Below are 17,073 nucleotides of genomic sequence, written 5' to 3' on the forward strand. Positions count from 1 at the left end.
TCTTGCTCTATCAAAGAGAAGAGCTTTGCTTGAAGCATGTTACAGCATGAATCCATGTTACAGCAGACGGGTATTTACCATGTATTTATGGGCTCATATCAAATGAAACTACCACTCCTGAATATGGAATCCAATATTAAACCTACAGAGAAATCATGCAAGGGGCACATTATTGAGTAGAAACCTATACCCTTTTAATCTGTTGTTCCAGTTAAACTATGTAATTTGAGTCTCTTCCGTTCCTATTTCTGTCTTATTCTTACAACTCCAAAATAGATTAATCACTTTTGATTTCTTTTTAATTAAATTCAGGCAATGATGAACCTCTATAAATATGTTGATCCTTTATTTGATGTGGTACACTGTAGGAGGCCAAGTTGAATACAATTTCTCATCAAAGACTCGATTTTTTTCTGATTTTGTCATTGGTTTAAAAAAAGTGTTTATATTTGGAAGGACACTTGATGTTAATTTACTTTCAAAATCTCAGGACACTAGCATAATATGGCTGTCAAACTCATAGATGTGCTTATGTATTCTAAGATTGTCAGGGTCTTTTATCTGTCCATTTAAGACAGATGAAAAGCCACTGGAACCATATAATAAGAGTTTTAGATACAAATTGGAAAATGCTACTGTTCCTGCAGGTAACATTCCTCTCATATTGGATGTGTTTAAAAGGTATATCTGAAATATTGAAAACTTCTGCTTGTACTGGTTCCTACTTTGGGGTCATCACAGCAAACAACCCTACAATGTTCATACATTACTTGGCTTCTTTACAGCAGGGCTCTTCCTGATGCAACACTCTACATTTACCTGGAGGAAGCACCAACACATGGAAACATTGGAAATTTCCCCCATGTGGTTGCAATAACTTTCAGCACCTGGAAGTCCCAGACAGTCTCCCATCCAAGGCCTAATCAGACCCAACCCTGCTTTGCACCCAGGATAAGATGAAATGAGGTTGGCACAACCATACTTGTGATGACCTAATGAATATGTCAATAGAGGAAGTAAAAAAAATACTACATTTGGAAGTAAATAATTGAGGAAAAAACACACAGCTCTTTATTGACTGTTGGAGCTGTTTCCCTTAAAACGTAACTCAAGTAATCTCTTGAGAAATTAAATAAAAAAATACTCTAAAAATACAATGATGCTAAACTTTCAGCAATGCTCTCCTATGAACAAGTTGGCCAAAAATCTGGCCCGAAAAATTGTCCCAATTGCCAGTTTCCTGCAGAATGACAACAGTTTTAGCAGCACAGGTGGATGACTCTTTCAGTCACGTCATTCAGGCAGGAGGCTGCTGGGAAGTCCTCAGACTCTGACTTTAGGTCAAATAGCTAGACTTAAAATGCGAGGAAATTCTTCAAGAGTCCCGAAACATGTGACATAATGGACGGCGAATACACTGTTTCATCACACATTATGGGAAACTCTTGTAAAGATTATTTTACCGCTTATCTTACATTGTAATCTCAAATGGAGGATACCTTACATGAGTGTATTTCCTTGGAGGATAAGAGCTAAAGGGTCTGCTCTCACCAGGAACAATAATGATCTATAAATAGATGGCTGTAAATATTATTTCAACTCAAGCCCACCATGACTACAGCAACAACAGTGATGATGTTATGTAACTGTTTTATTAAAAAAGATAACAAAATTGAGTACTATTTCTGAAGTTGTGTAATCTGCCCTCTACTGAGTTTATTACAAGTCCTCCTTGAGAACGCAGCAACACGCCAGTTTGGAAGCAATTTCAGGTTGATATTTTACATCATTGATGACTGTAACATTTTTAATAAATCCTTTTATTCAGAAGTCCTTTAACTTGCATATAAATATGCATGTGATGCTTCTGCCCTCAAAAATCTCACAGTCACAAGTTGCCACGCACGTTTCTATGCAAGTTTCCAATGAACTCATAATGAAAGTTTAACCAAGTTGAACTTTGACTAGTCAGGGACTCAGGTTTGGTAGTGATGTATTTATGGATGGTGTCCCATTTATTCGTGGAAGTGTCAACCGTTTGAAAATTGATAATGGAGGAGAAATAATGCGATTTTCGTCTGCCCGGAATTATATGACATGTCTTGAGAAAGAAAATGCCTGGAGCAAGATTTTAGATTTTTTTGTACCGCTTCAACATTTCGTACCAAGCCTCTTCCAACTGTAGGTGGTGGACATGCACTAGTAAACAGTAGAAAAAGAAAAAAAAAAAAAGAAACCCCTCCCTGCTTGTCCAGTGTGAACACCATGGGCTATATGCTCAAGAATGCTTGGTGTGTCTTAAGCTTAAAAGTTAAGTGAGATGAATTTTCAGTGTTTTTTTTATTTTTATGAAAAAATTCTTTACTTCTTTTTTGTTTGTAGAGATTTTAGTTTTTTATTCAGACTTGCTCTGTAAAAATGAAGAGAAATGTTTCCAGTTAATCCATCTCACACAACGTTTCTTTTGTCCTTGCATTTTTATATTATGACTACTCAGCTTCTTTTCTGACAATACATGGAGCTTCCCTCTCGCGTTGACTATAAATGTTGATTTGTGTTGTTTTTATCAGCTTTCTACATCAGAGGTTAAGCCCACAGAGCTGTTTATGCGGTGGTTTCCTGCTATTCAGAGGCAGCATGGTTGCTATTTGAGAAAAGGCTGGCAAGGATAGAGCAGTCCATCACAGCTGACAGCTTTCCACTTTAAAATCTCCAGTCAGACCCATCAGGTCTGCTGTTTCACTCTTCATCAACTCTCTGTGGCTTCCTAGAAGTTATTTATGGAGCTTCTTTGGAAGCAGGTAATTAAAAAAAATTTGTATTGTTAAACTTTTGGAACCAAAATCCTTTAACCTTTAATCTGTTTTGTTTTAAAAAAAAAAATCAGAATGTATATCTGGTGCCTTGAAAGCCCATGTGATTTGATGCCAAGTGCAGCAGTGAGCCCTAAAAGTTGAAAATGTCACTAAGAAACATTTGGAAAAACCAACTCGATTAAAGGTTTGAGCAGCTGAATCGTCTGCCTGGTCTTGGCGCGCCGGTTAAAATGTGAGTTGTGGAAAAAAGCAATTGCCCAGACAGCAGCGGCGGCTTCCAGTGGAGTCGACCACAGCGTTCCTCTGGGCTTTTATAATGGCGGCGTACAGTTGTGTTACCTTCACTCACTGGAATGTGAAAAAATGGAAAAACTGACACAAGTATTCACTTCAAAACAAGTCATATCACTGCATCCAGAAAGAAACACTGTGTGCTCACGACAAAGTCAACAAATTCCTGCTCCATAGAGACATTTTCAGATACTCAATCATTCCTGAAAACAAATAGAATTTCAAACTGAGGTACATGTTATGTAATGAAAATGTATTTTACCTTTTTGGTGAATTAATTCCAAAAAAGAAGACCTTTGTAGAGATAGATTTGCAAAAATTGGGTTTTTATTCCTCTGAAACTAAAAATGTATGTCTGACACAGTTTATTTGCACATTCATAATTTAAGTTTGAGGCAAAACAACAGTCTTTTGTGCAAATACATATTGACTCAGTGATCAAGGGACTAGAGCTGTGTATCTTTCCCCTCTTACATAATGCAATACATTTCTTGATATGTGGTCCAGAAATCGATGCATAAAAGATTCAACTAACTTTGTGGCGAAATTATATGAGTCCAATACCTTACCTAAATGGACACAATATAGTTTATTTATTTGGCATTTAAAACTACAAATAAAAATGCTGTTTAAATATTAAAACATAGCATTTTGGCTGTTTTGTTCTTTGTAGTTAAAGAAGGAAGTTTGATTTATTCAGGTACGCTGTGCTGTGGAAAGCAATGCTTTATCATATGTTTAGTATACACATGACACGTCCCCCACTGCGGTTCACCTTCTGCTAATTGTAATTGGTAGAAGTAAGTTTGTGATTGGACGTCATTTTGTTTGCATGACCTCAACATAAAAAGACAAAGACAGTAGAAACACAACAGGAAGAGAAACTAACAAAGTTTGACAGAAACCAATTATTAACTTTATGATCAATTTTATACCTTGTTACCAAAATAATCTTGTTTATATCTGTGTTTTTCAACTAAACTGCTGTCACTCTCATGAGTAGATTATTTGATAGGTATGTGTCTTTTACATCCCTACAAAGGACCAAATAGCATTTAAATTGTAATACTATAAAACAAATTTTACATTAAAACAACTAGATGTGTAGTTATGACTAAAATTGGATATTGATTTTTACTTTAGACTGTTTTATTGAACTGGACCAAGTAAGCGTGACATCACCCATGGAAAATGGTTTACTTCCGGCTCCAGCCAAATAAAGTCCATTTTTTTGGACCCCGTCATGTAGGACCCAGACGATGTCAGTAAACCGTGTGTGGTCCAAGTCGGGCTGAGTCACAGTTTCTATGGCAACTGCTCTCACCAATCAGGATTGAGCTTGTTGAAAGTCCATACCCCTACCACTTAAAAGCAGGCTACACAAAATCTGTCAATGAAATGTTTCAACTATTGGAGCTCAGGACTAACAAGCATCTCCCCCCTCCACCGTTATTGAGACATCCTATTGGCCGGTTTATAGCTTTAATAACTTGCACTACATAATATAAAATTAGGATTTGCAAGAACATGAGAATAAAAAAGGTATCAGAGCAAGAATGGTTATTCTGAGTGTGGTGGACCGAGCAGTAGAAGGCAAGGACAGCAAACATTTCAATCAAAAATATTTAAATTTATTTTTCAAAAATGTGTAAATGGGCAAAAATGGGCCCTTAAAAGAGGTCAAAGCAATAAAGTTAACTCAAGCTTTTAAATGTAACAGAGGACAACTGAACAGACAAACCAACATAATTAAACTGACCTTCCTAATTGCAAACACAAGGGAACATATATAGTGGCTGATCAAACCAACTAGACACACAAGGGGGAACTTAAAAAGACTAAGACAAAATACAGAGAACAAACTAAACTAATGTCCGCATGTGATAAATTAATATACACAATGAATGAAACTAAGGACCATCAAAATGGAAACTAAAGTAAAGAAACACAAAAAGAGTTCCTTGTCCACTGGGTGATGGTTCAGTCCAATTAGCTGCCTGCTGAATATAAGGCCTCTGCTGACTGGCATGCATTCTTGTGTCAGGCCTGACTTGATTGTTCCAGCAGCAGATGGCAGCAGCAGTAGCAATGGTTCCCTTTAGCACTGGTAACTCAAAGCATAACATCAAATTAATAAAGCAAATTATAATAAAGTAAACTGAAACATGTTGATAAACTTTATGATCAAATGTGTTATTTTTGAAAAAGAAATCTAAATGTATGTGCAAACAAATAAAGTGAACAGATATATGTAGGGTGTGGTGCAGGAGGTTACTGCCCTGATGGTGTGGCAGCGTAGGCAGCCATCACACTGAGTGACAGCTGTTTATTTCACAGAAGAGGTCTATGGGTACTTCCTGTTAGGAACGCGAGAGGGGTGAGGTCACTTGGTCCAGTTCTCATATAAAATTAATGGTCTTGACTTGTAACATTGGTTTTGCAATACCAGTTTCAAATAAGAACACTGAGAATGTGTGCTCTGAGGGCTGAACTTGCAGCAGGTAACAAATGTCTCAGTATTCTTACTGAAACATGCCACCAATTAATAATCAAAAACCTGATAAATGTAGTAGTTCACATGGGAGACATTGTTGCATTTTAAAAAATGGTTTAGGCTTTGAATGTGACTGGGTTCCTGGGTTGCTGTCTGGGTTCTGTGGGTTCTGTTGTCTCACAGTTTGTGTCCAATCAATGCAACGATGTGTGTTTGACATGCCACTGACTGTGCAAGGTAATGGTTCAGAGGCACGTGGTGGGGTAAAGGTCAAGGCAGCAGTTTCAGGTCAGGTGATCGTGTTGTTGAGACAGATGGGGATTTAACCGTTTAGCAGCAGGTTCCCTTTGGGACAGCTCCGGCAGCAGATGCACAAAACTCTGCAAACACGGCTGTGTTTCCTCTAGCTTTAGTTTATTTTCAGAAAGATTTTCTTAACATGGCAAACAGACACAGATGCTTAATCTTTTTCCTGTGTAAATTTTTAGAAACTGGAAGAAACAGGGGAGAAGTTTGAGTTTAAGATTTAAATTTAGCTCAGATGGGAATTTTTTTAATTAATGTCTCATCTGTGTTGTAGTAGGTACAGTTATAGACTAAAATCTGTGATGAGTGAATCATTTTGCTACCAAATCAACTCCAAAAAATGAAAGCAAATTAAAAATTATGCAAATTTGGGGCAAAGGTTAAGATTGACTAACAAAGACAATCAATTTTCTATTTTCCATGCTTCCATCTCCTTCGACTCATTAGCCTCCATCACCTCCGCTTTTGCCTTTTTCAGACAGCCAGCTGCTGATCCTCACTTCCATACGGACAAGCAAAAATCCCTCAAGGGGAAATGGTTGGATGGAGGATGAAGGGAGGAGGAGGAAGGGCTTGCAGGATGGAGAGAGCGGATGGGTGCAGCTAGACGCTGTGGGTCACAGGTCAGGGCTGCATGTGCCTGAATCTTCTGTGCTGATTCTCTCTACATCACAACTACCAATGTCATTACCACTCCAGTATGTCGCTGTGAGGTCTACAGACCCCAACACCACCACTCTACTTACAGTTAACCAGAGTTTAGCTTCTTCATAATTAGCTTTAACTTTGAGATTGCTACTTAAAAATGACCTGCCTAAGTTTGAGGGAAAGTAACTTTGCAACAATTCAGTCTGTTTTAGTTTAACAGGTTTCACAATAAAGATGTCACATTAGATTACAGAAAGAGTGTAAGAATAAAGGTTCTCTTAGTGTCAGTTCTTCAGAACATCATCTGAGGGTGTATTCAGACTGGGAAAACCATTTGGTCCTAACCCAGTCTGCTTTATTCAGTCTAGATCAAGTCCTGACAAGCGTGTTTGGTCTGTATTCAGGCTGCCATTAAGGGGACTATCCTGTTCCGGACTAAAGCTTGTAAACAAAACCATGTGACCAAAGATCTCTTTACTCATTGATCAGGAATTACGAGGGCGGGGCAAAGCAAAGCAGAGGCAGAAATTATAACTTTATAATTTCAAACGTTATTTTTCGCTCACAGGTTTTGAACATCAATGTCAGGCTCAACACTTTTTACTCGCTTTTTTTGGTCCAGTGGAGGCATGCTGCAAGACGGCTACTGGCAGGAGGACAGCGTAGTATAATAATAAGTTTTTATGACGTATAGATTGTTGGGAAAACATAGAGAAGCAACATGTGTCACGTTAAAAATTGTTTTGGTAAGTCTGAATTCATCTGATAATATTTCAACAGAACTGAAATTTTCAGAAGCACAATGAATTTTCTGAAGAATTATCCTTTTCTCTCTAATCTGACCTTCTTTGTGGTAAAATGTTTTGTTTTTGGTCAAATTGTGGTTTGATACTCTCTGATTTCTGGTCTTTTCCTGTTCTGAAAAAAATTCTGAGTAATGGGTACTTTGAATGCAAATTTGGGGTCAAATCCAGAAAAAAATCAACAAATTTTTCACTACAACATGCCCACATAATGCTTTAGTTTCCCTCACTTTAATTCAAACATTCATTTAAATGTGTTTTTGTTACTGTTTGTCTTGTGAAAGTGCTGCTTCATCTATTTTGGATGGAACTAGAGAAAGCAGGTCACAAAACTTTCACTGCCATTAGCAAATGCTGAAGATGTAATGTTCTTGGCACACTTAGCAGAAACTTCCACATCACTGCACTAAACCTACACCTCTGGGAGAAACGACCGAAACTGCTGCTTAAAAAAACATCATGGTGCCGTGAAAATGCTTTTTATTGGGTTTGCAGAGATGAAAAAGGAGGCTAAAAGAGGTTCTGCTCAAGGGAACTAAGGCGCACTGATAAATGGCTGCAAAATTAGGCACTATTTGCATTTGACAAAGAGGAATGAAACATTCAGAGAACTGTAGCAGTTAGTTTTTCAAGTCAAGCACCAAGATGATTTCCTTTTTTGCTTTCTCTTGTGTTTTCTTGTTTTTGTTTTTGTTTTTCTTTTTATAAAACATAATAAAGAAAATGACCACATACATCATGAAATCATTATTGCAATGCTCAGCAGGAAAACATGTCATAGCAAACATCAGCGTTCTATTTCATTCATTTATATCTTGGACTACCTTCTCTTTCATCTGTTTGGCAGCGTTTTCACATCAGTCTTGATGCTTTCATTATTACATTTAACACGTTTTGGTGTTTTTAACTTGTTCTTGAGGTGTTTTTCTGAGTATTGAGTACAAATATATAGAAATTTAAGCTTAAAATTGTATTCTTGAGAATTTCTTTATTCCAATTATTGTGAATCAAGAGCAGACCAAAAAAAAAATGCTGTTTGAAAAACAGAACATATTATGGGCGGGCCACAAGCTCTCTGCTCTGAGCTCTCAGCAACAGGGACGGTTAGGGGCAGCGGGGTTGCTCTGTTCCTAACACCGCTCTGCAGAAACTACGTCCTAGTAACCACACCATTTTGTTGTTGTTGTTCTTTTGGGCTAAAAACAGCACAATCCTAATTAAATGACCACTGTGAACACTTTTAAAATAGAACAAAAGAGGATTGGAGTGAGTCTTTAACAAACTGAAAAGTCTTCTGAAGGAGGATCATCTATACTCTTTGGAAGCTGCAGCATCTTCTCCTTGATACAATTTAAAATATTCAATTAATTTATCAGGTTCTTTATTAAAACAGCTGCTATATGCATGAGCATACCCTAAACTTTTGTAAATGACAAAGATAATACACTTTTATAACTTTTGTTTCTGTTTCCGACTAACAGGATTTCTTTTGGTCACATCAGCAGGTCTGATGTTGCACTTTTGATATTGGATGTAAAATTACCAAAGGGATTTATTTTTGTTCAAGTTCAAACAATATTGTTTCATGCTGTCCTACTAAAAGAGCAGTTGTTTCACTAATAATCCCATCCCAATGAGTGAAAATGCGAGGACTAATGTGCCTGAAGATACCTGCCTGCAGATTAGTTGCTCTGCATTCATGCTGAAGCTTCACTTTTTGTTTTTAGCTATCGGAGAATTTAAGAAGAGCTTTTTCTTTTTTCTTAATGTTCAGGTAAAAGGAAAAAAATGTCTAAAATCTGATATTTATTGCTTTAATGGAGCACTAAAGAGGATGAACCCACACAATGTTGGATTCAAAACAGCTAGAAAACTGAAATGCAAGGACAAGGAGCAGAAATCTTTATTCAAGATGCTTTGTGTCATTTTTATTTTGTCCAGCAGAGGTCTCTGTTTTTTATTTTAATTTGTGGTTCAGTTTTTATTTTTGTTTTGTTTTTGTTTTTTTGCAACAATATTGAAAATAAATGAAATTAAAATTTAACAATTTAGCAACATAAACTGCATCTAACTCGGATCTTGCCCGTTTTAGCACAACAAGATTAGCTCCCTCATCAGTCATTCCTCAGCCTCCAGCCCCTTTCTTCCATGTTAACCCCACACCCCCTTTGGGTTCCTCATAATCTAGGACATGGAGTGTGGCACGTGCGTTACTGCAGCCGCATTGAAACCCTGCAGAGACTCAGCTGTATGCATATAGAAGCATTTGAGCAAAGCATGAATTATGGATTGCATGAAAATGAATAATGAAAGAATGATAATGACCCAGCGCTGGTGCATAGAGCTGAGTAACCAGGAGTTAGAAACAAGAGATTAGACTTCATGTTTGAAGGTTTGTCCAAATACATAAATAATGTTCAGCAAAGAAATCAAAGGGTTTCAAATCGCTTTGTTTGATCCAATGTTCACAGTTCAGTTGGATTTAATCCAGAAACACTGTCCTGTCATGATGTCAGGGTTTATGCTGCTGAAGTAACTGTTTTGGACAGGTTCCTGCTGCTCAGTGATATGGGTCAGAACTTAGAACTCTCACTTTGCACACATGAGCTCTGCCTAAGAAGTTAAACCAAAGAGGAAAAAACTCAAGATCATTCAGACTTGTAGTATTTAGCACCGAGCAACAGTTAGCAATGCTCAAATGAAAATACGCTGATGAAATTCATAAATTTGGTGTTTTTAACATGTTCTTGTGGCAGTTTTTCTTATGATAGAGGACAAATATGAAGACAGAATTAATATTAAAATTGCATTTCTGAGTTTTTCTTTATTCAGATTGTTGTGAATCTGGAGCAGACGAAAAATTGCAGTTTAAAAAGATCGTATTTGTTATGTAGAAAATACGCTGGGGGGGCCACTAGCTTCCTGCTCCACTCCATTCTCATGCATCCACTTGTAAACGACTAGATCCGTGTGCATTTTCGTTTTCCTCATCCGAGCTGGAATCTGGCTCAAAACAGTACGGCTGAAAAGTTCCAATACTGATCCCCATTTCAGTTGCACCTGTAATGTCAGGTTGGGGACGTGAGGGGCTGCAAACTAGCCTGAAAGCCTGTAAACAGAGAGCTCTCAGCAACCGAAATTGAAGTGGGAGTTACACTGTTACACCCAGTTACACTGGGCTTGTAACGCACCAGTGGTACCTTCAAAAACTCAGGGGCAAATTTATAATACCGGTAACTACTGTCGAATAAAAAACAACACAGGTTTTTTGATCTGGGCTAAAAACTGCATGATAATAATTCAAAGGCCGCTGGGACCATTTTACAATAGATCAAAAGATGATCTGAGCATTATATATATATTAGAATATGTGCAGTATGAATCTGGTATGATCACTAAATGTGTCAAAGGGCTTTTCTTCAAAACTAGGAAGTAAAGAATTGTGTTTCTTTACTGCATTTCGTTAAGTCGATGAAGACTCTCATTCATCCAGGTTGATCCCATCATAGTAGTAGGTTTAGGGGTCTTCATCTAGACTTAGTTTTTAAAGTTGGAAGACGTTTCACCTCTTCTCCAAAAGGCCGAATTGACAAAGCCTTTTGGAGAAGAGGTGAAACATCTTCTAACTATAAAGTCCAGATGGCAGCCCCTAAACCTACTACTATGATGTATTTCCTTCGATCCTGATTCATGATTTTTTTTTTCCTCTTTATTTCTAAATGTCATTTTGTGGACATTTATTGTTTGTAAGATGCTTTGAACAGCACATTTTTTTTATTTTGAAACACATTTTGGTCAGCTAATAGCTGGCGCTATTAGAGTCAAAGACAGGCATGCTAATGGCTTGTTAGTCTTTCTCTTTTTCTTCAGTTTTTTTGAATGAACAAAAACAACAATTATCACCAGATACATAGAGTCTAAATGAGTTCTGCCACATTACTAGGAAGCACCGGTCAAAGCTGTAAAAGTTTAGACAGCCTTTCACGCCAGCAGAGATTAATGTTCTCTAAGTTAATTACAACATTTATGGAAATCTAATCTGTTCAGGGCCGCTATTGTGTCCACATGTGATCTATCATGAAACGAAAGGTTTCCTGACACAAAGTTAAAGGTCACAGATCTCAGGGCAACAACTTGTTTCCATGGTAACTAAGCTCATTAGAATCAACCTCACAATATTGCTTATAGGAAAAAGAAAATTTAACGTTTTGCTTTGCAGGCAGTAAAGAATGACTTAAAAACGTTTTTGTTTTTTTGTTTTTTGTTTTGCGGATGCATTAGGGAAAAAAGCTAATTCAATTCAATTGTCTTTTTTATAGACCAATATTACAACACAGTTGTCTCAACAGGCTTCAAAAATTACACAAAAGTGTGCAAAAGTATAAAACTAAGGCCTTTTTGTTGATATGAAACTTCATATTAAAATTATAGAATGAATTCAATCATTTATACATGTATTTTGTATTGGAAAAAAATACCTACAAGTTTCAATCTTAAATAAAGTAATAAAAGGAAATGACACTGCAAAATAAAATACAAAAAATCTGGGTTTATATGTTCATGCAGGTGCATATTAAAATAAACATACAATTCTCTAAAAAGGCTTGTTTCATTTTTTTCCTTTTGCATATTTTTCCCACAGACCAGCAGGCTAATTTTATTATGACACAAAATGGGTCATTACAACAAATACAGATTTTAAATCTTAACTTTTGTTCGGGGAAAACATTTTTCCTAAAATCATCTGTTCCAACATGAAAAAGTACATTATCAAAATCTAAAAGTCAAAAAATGTTTTCCATGTCTGGCAATGCCGAGCAGAATTGTTTCCATTTTCAGATTTGAATATCTAAGGCTATCAAAACAGAACTTTATTCAGATAAAAATCCAGATCCAGAACTTTCATTTGGATCCATTCAGAGGTGAACCTGCTGTTGTTTGGATTATTGTTCCAGAGCAATAGCTACGTTTTCTTGGTTTCATTAATCGATGAAAGACATTCATTCCACACCATCAAACCACTACCACCATGTTTGAATGATAGTTTTACTCTGGATGCAACAGGAAACAGATCTTCCAGAAAGTTCCTTTTTGTCTCAGTCTTCAAAATACTTTTCCAAACTTCCTGGGAATGATCCACATGTTCCTGTGAAATGTGAAATCAGTTTTTTTGGTCTGGATTCTTGCTGACTGTTGAATTATGAACTCTGAATTAAACATTTCTTTCCATGCTCTGCTTCACACAGCCCATTGAATTGAGATCTTGTTGTATTCTTGTGTTGTTGTTTTTTTGGGTAGTTTCCAACATTTCTGTTTGATGTTTTTTCCATGATGGCTTTCCTTGTGCTTCTGTGTCGTCCCAAAGATGCTGAAATATCTTTGTGACCCTTTAAGACTGACACTGCTTTCCATCTTAAGGTTTTTGTTTTAAAAGTTTAATTTTGTCAGAATGTGTTGTGATTTATTCATTTATCACCTCTCCGTAACCTCATCTTTATCTGTTTGATTTCGTACAAAGTACAAAAAACCCCCAGAACATTTCAGTCTTGCTAAAGCAAACTTTGCTTGTATTATAACAGCACACTGTATGGAAACCAGGGTAAAAAAACTGAAATAAGAAGCCAAATCCCCAGAACCAGACAGCGCTTTCGTGCTCTGAAGACCTCTGCTTCATTCTGTCAGAGAAAGAACTGAGGAGGAGCGTGACGAAGGAAAACAAAGAGAAGAAGCTCGGTGCTGATAAAGCATTTTATGTAGGTCATCATGCAAAAAAAGAAAAAAGACTGGCATTCTCTCATCGACTGAATGAGTGCAGAAATGGGTTTGATGATCGCTTTATTTTTTGCAGATCATGTCAAACTGTGTTTTCTGATGTAAACCATGCAAAAATTTGGAAAAATAAATGTACAGGGATACAGAGGAATACAATTTGAAAAAGTGACTTGTGCTTTGTTAAAAGTGTGATACAGAAACAGGAGAGCAAAGGTTTTCCGGCACAGTCAGAGGGATCAGACTTTCTGTTGGACTTATTGTGATTTGCTGGTCTGTTATGTCAAAATCTTGTCTTTTATTTTTTAACAGAACATGTTCAAAAAACAAGATTTTATTTCCTCCCTGCCTCTTTTATGCAGAAAAAGACTCTGAAAAAATAAAGACATTTTCCTTTCTTTTCAAAAGGTTGAGTTAGGGAAGGATTCTTGGATGACAGTCTTGGATCTTCAGGGATGACCTGAAAAATGTTCTAAATAAAACCAAGACTAAAATGGAGAATGGAAGCACATTTGGGGATCAGTATTGTGCTACTGAATGCTCCAAAATCTCATTTAAGCTGCATTCATTTCATTCTTAGTCATCCTTCCATGGGAGCCAACAGGGAGCTGAAAGCGCCGGGCCCTCCAGTATACCACCAAGCAGTGCAGAACATGAAAGGAAAATGACGACAGGATAATTTGGGGGATGATGTGACCCAGTTCTGTGCAAGGCCTTACGGTTCTGCAGGAGGGAAGAGGGATCAAACCAGTGACAGAGGATTGTGAGGCCACACACCATCAGAGCAGGATTTTGCTCTCTGTGACCTACTTCTGCAGTGTGTGGGGTTTGTTGCAGAGTCGTGACTCTGTCTGCCCCCCCAGTTCCTCCTGAGCTGAGTAAGCTGTGGGACCGCCGCGCATGCCGCCCTGCTGTCAGCTCAGGGTGGCTGCATCTGCCTTCTGTCAGGGCGCCACTGCCGTTAGTTTGGTTAACGTCCCATATTGATTTCAAGCCGGTTTCCTGCCTTCAATCTTCATTTCTGCTGCATTAGCCGTAATAAAGAAAAAAAAGGGGTGAGAGCCGAACAAAGGGAAGGAGAAGAAATGATGGATGGTGAAAGTATTCTCCAGAGAAATGGAGACACACCTCCAGTTCTGATGGGGAGGAGGGTGTCTGGGGGTTCAACGAGGGGTGAATCCCCACAGGACATGGAGCACAAAGTGTGTGGTGGGTGGAGAAGGGGGGAACTGGGAGGGTCTGGAGGTAACTGCGCCGTCACGGTCCTCATCTGATTTCCATACATGAATGAGCGGCGTGTGCCCTACTGTGTCTGGGTTTGAACCAGCAGCTGTCGTCCTGCCAGGCAGATGCAGCGACTCTGTCAAACGTCACAGACTGAGAAGTTTAAAAAGTCTGTGATGCTCTGCTTGTTTGGGCTTCTGTTTCAGGAGAAAGCAGCTGAAAAAGCTGCAGGCTCAAGTCCAGAAGAATTTGACATACAATAAGCTCCAAGGAAATCATTTAGTCATAAGGGGATTCCAGGGCCTGAATTTGAAAAAGCATCATCCCACACTGTTGCTACCTGAGATACTTGTTTATAATTGATATTTAAATGCTATGTGTTCCGGATGTGATTGTTAGGTATGGTCTTAGTTAGAAAATACAGTCAGAGAAATACAAAAATGTATTTTTCTTCAACTTTAAACCATTTTTAAGAAGAGCTCACAGTAAAGCTTTGTTTTTTTTCATGTATTTCTGATTTAAATGTCTTTTTTACGTTAACTATCATCCACATAAACCATGTCATACCAGAAAACAATGGCTGAAGTTAAAGTTAGTAAAAACAAATAGCATAAATAAATAATGGAGGGTTTATAAAAGCTTTAAAACGCTGGAAAAAGTTTTGATAGTGCTGCAATCGGAAAGGTTGGCTTTGAAAAAAAAACGTTTGATTCATCCAGCATCTGCAGGGATTTTAAAGGGTTTGCTGCCCTCTAGTGGGACTTGTTTGTACTACTGTACAGACATTTCTGAATGAACTGTATATTAGAGAGAGTAAACAGAAGACTGATGCAACAGTCAATCCTGCAGAAGATAAAGCCTGAATCAGTTTACCTAAATCTTGTCTGTAATTAAGTCTCTCTATTTGTGTAAAATGTGGCTCCACTTTTAGAACATTCTGTGTCAATTGTGGGTTTTAAACTGAAAAGTGTTTATGAAACCCCATTCCAATCATCTTTTGTAAAAGCATTCCTAGTAGTCTTTTAATTATGGTTAAAGGTATGTAGTTTTTAGGCTAATCAAAAAACCTGTATCGTTAGTGTAGCCTGCATCACATAGTTTCTGCAGAGTGGTAGGAGTTCATTCCACCGTTGGTGGAAGTGAGCCTGCCCTCAGCTCCCATTATCTCCTTGATTACACAATCCCTAGTTTACAGCCCCTCATACCCCAGCTTAACATTACTGAAACAACAAAAATGGCAAGCAATAATGGAGCAATCGAGCTCTACAGTTTTGGTCCAGAAGAGGAAAACAAAGACGTATGTGGAGCAGAGCAGTAGTAGCTTCCATATCAGAACTATTAGCTTTTTCAAACAGCATTTTTTCACCTGTTCTTGATTCACAAGGATTTAAATTATGAAATACTCATAAATGCAATTTTAAGCTCATTTCCCTTTATACAAGTCTTCTATTCTAAAAAAATAAAAATAAGCAAAAATACAGGAAACAGGAAGTCTTTCTTATTGGAGGATTATAAGTCCAGATGCCATGACCTAAATTTAAGCAGTCACCTCAATAAATGAGATAAATTGATTATTTGGCTGGAAGTTGTTAATTAGTTAAAAAGGAAAAAAGAAAAACATTTTAGTGTCAGTTCTTCTATTTTTGACTTTAATTCTGAAATTTCTCATCTAGATAAAGTTTTAATTTATTATAAAGACCAAGGCAAATGTAAGTTATAATGTAAGAACTTAAAATTACATTAGTAGATTTGTATGATACGATTCATTAAGTTTAAAAAAATAATAATAAACTGTCACACACGAAAAACGGTGTTTCCATTTTTGCTGAAGAGAAAAGGGTCAGTCAGAGTTCAGTTCTCCTCTGCGGTCCTCAGGATCCATAGTTGGCCTCATCGAAGGCTTTGCGGGCTCTCTTCAGCTCCTCGTTCATGGTCAGCAGGTCTTTGACTCGGGCGAACTTCCGGGGGTCTTTGCGGATCAGGAAAACGATGTCCTCCACCTGGACGCGGCCCTGCCGCCCAAAAGACATGGCTTTGTGGGTCATCTCCGTGATGAACTCGATCACCAGGTCCTCCAGGATGTCCACGGACTCCGTGTAGGGGTTCTGGTCGTCCCCGAAGCCGTACATCATGCAGCGGAGCTCTTTGGAGAAAAGCCGCTTCCTCCGCCCGTGACCCACATCCACGCCGCCGTAGCCGTCCTCCAGCTCCTCCTCAAAGCCGGCCTCATCCTCCTCGTCCGCCATTCCACCCGAGAAGACGCGTTCACGAGAAAATCTGCATTCAAAATAATTTGGTGAGCCAAAGAAGACAAAATTCTACCGGAAACAGCACGTTGGCGCAACAACAAACCTCCCCTCTTCACTTCTTCGGTGGTTTAGAGCTGATCACAAACACACATGGAAATATGGAAAGAAAAACTACACTGCCGCCTGCTGGACAGAGGGAGTACATCATATATAAAAGAACTTCCAGAAACGACAACATAAATTTGAAAAAAGTGGCATTCCAAAAATGTATTATATTATAAAGAAAGTAAAAAATATTGCTCAAGCTCCCTGATCTGCCCCGTCCTGTGTAAACAAGCCCAGGTGGTGGAGAAGAGAATATGGCACATTGCTGCATTTCCCGCACGTATTTTCAGTGCATTCAAGGCTGGATTTTTATTGCTGGCCGCACGTATTTAAAATTAAAGTAACAAATGGGTTCCCCGCATTTATTT

At 38.0% G+C, this 17,073-nt stretch overlaps 1 protein-coding gene across 1 annotated transcript; it reads right to left on the reverse strand.

The window, feature by feature from the left end:
* Positions 1–15,761: 15,761 nt before the first annotated feature.
* On the reverse strand, positions 15,762–16,801 carry LOC101156891 (transcription initiation factor TFIID subunit 13). The gene is made up of 2 exons (XM_011476816.3): positions 16,704–16,801; positions 15,762–16,628 (listed from the first exon to the last, which is right to left on the reverse strand). The coding sequence occupies exon 2, from the start codon at positions 16,595–16,597 to the stop codon at positions 16,223–16,225; it is 375 nt and encodes a 124-aa protein (XP_011475118.1). The 5' UTR covers positions 16,598–16,628; positions 16,704–16,801; the 3' UTR covers positions 15,762–16,222.
* Positions 16,802–17,073: the final 272 nt, after the last annotated feature.

The sequence above is a fragment of the Oryzias latipes genome, chromosome 7, assembly GCF_002234675.1.
Source record: "Oryzias latipes chromosome 7, ASM223467v1".
NCBI lineage: Eukaryota > Metazoa > Chordata > Actinopteri > Beloniformes > Adrianichthyidae > Oryzias > Oryzias latipes.

What these genes read in the sequence shown, in the direction of transcription:
- LOC101156891 (XM_011476816.3), bottom strand. Translation starts at nt 16,597, where the DNA reads ATGGCGGACGAGGAGGATGAGGCCGGCTTTGAGGAGGAGCTGGAGGAC.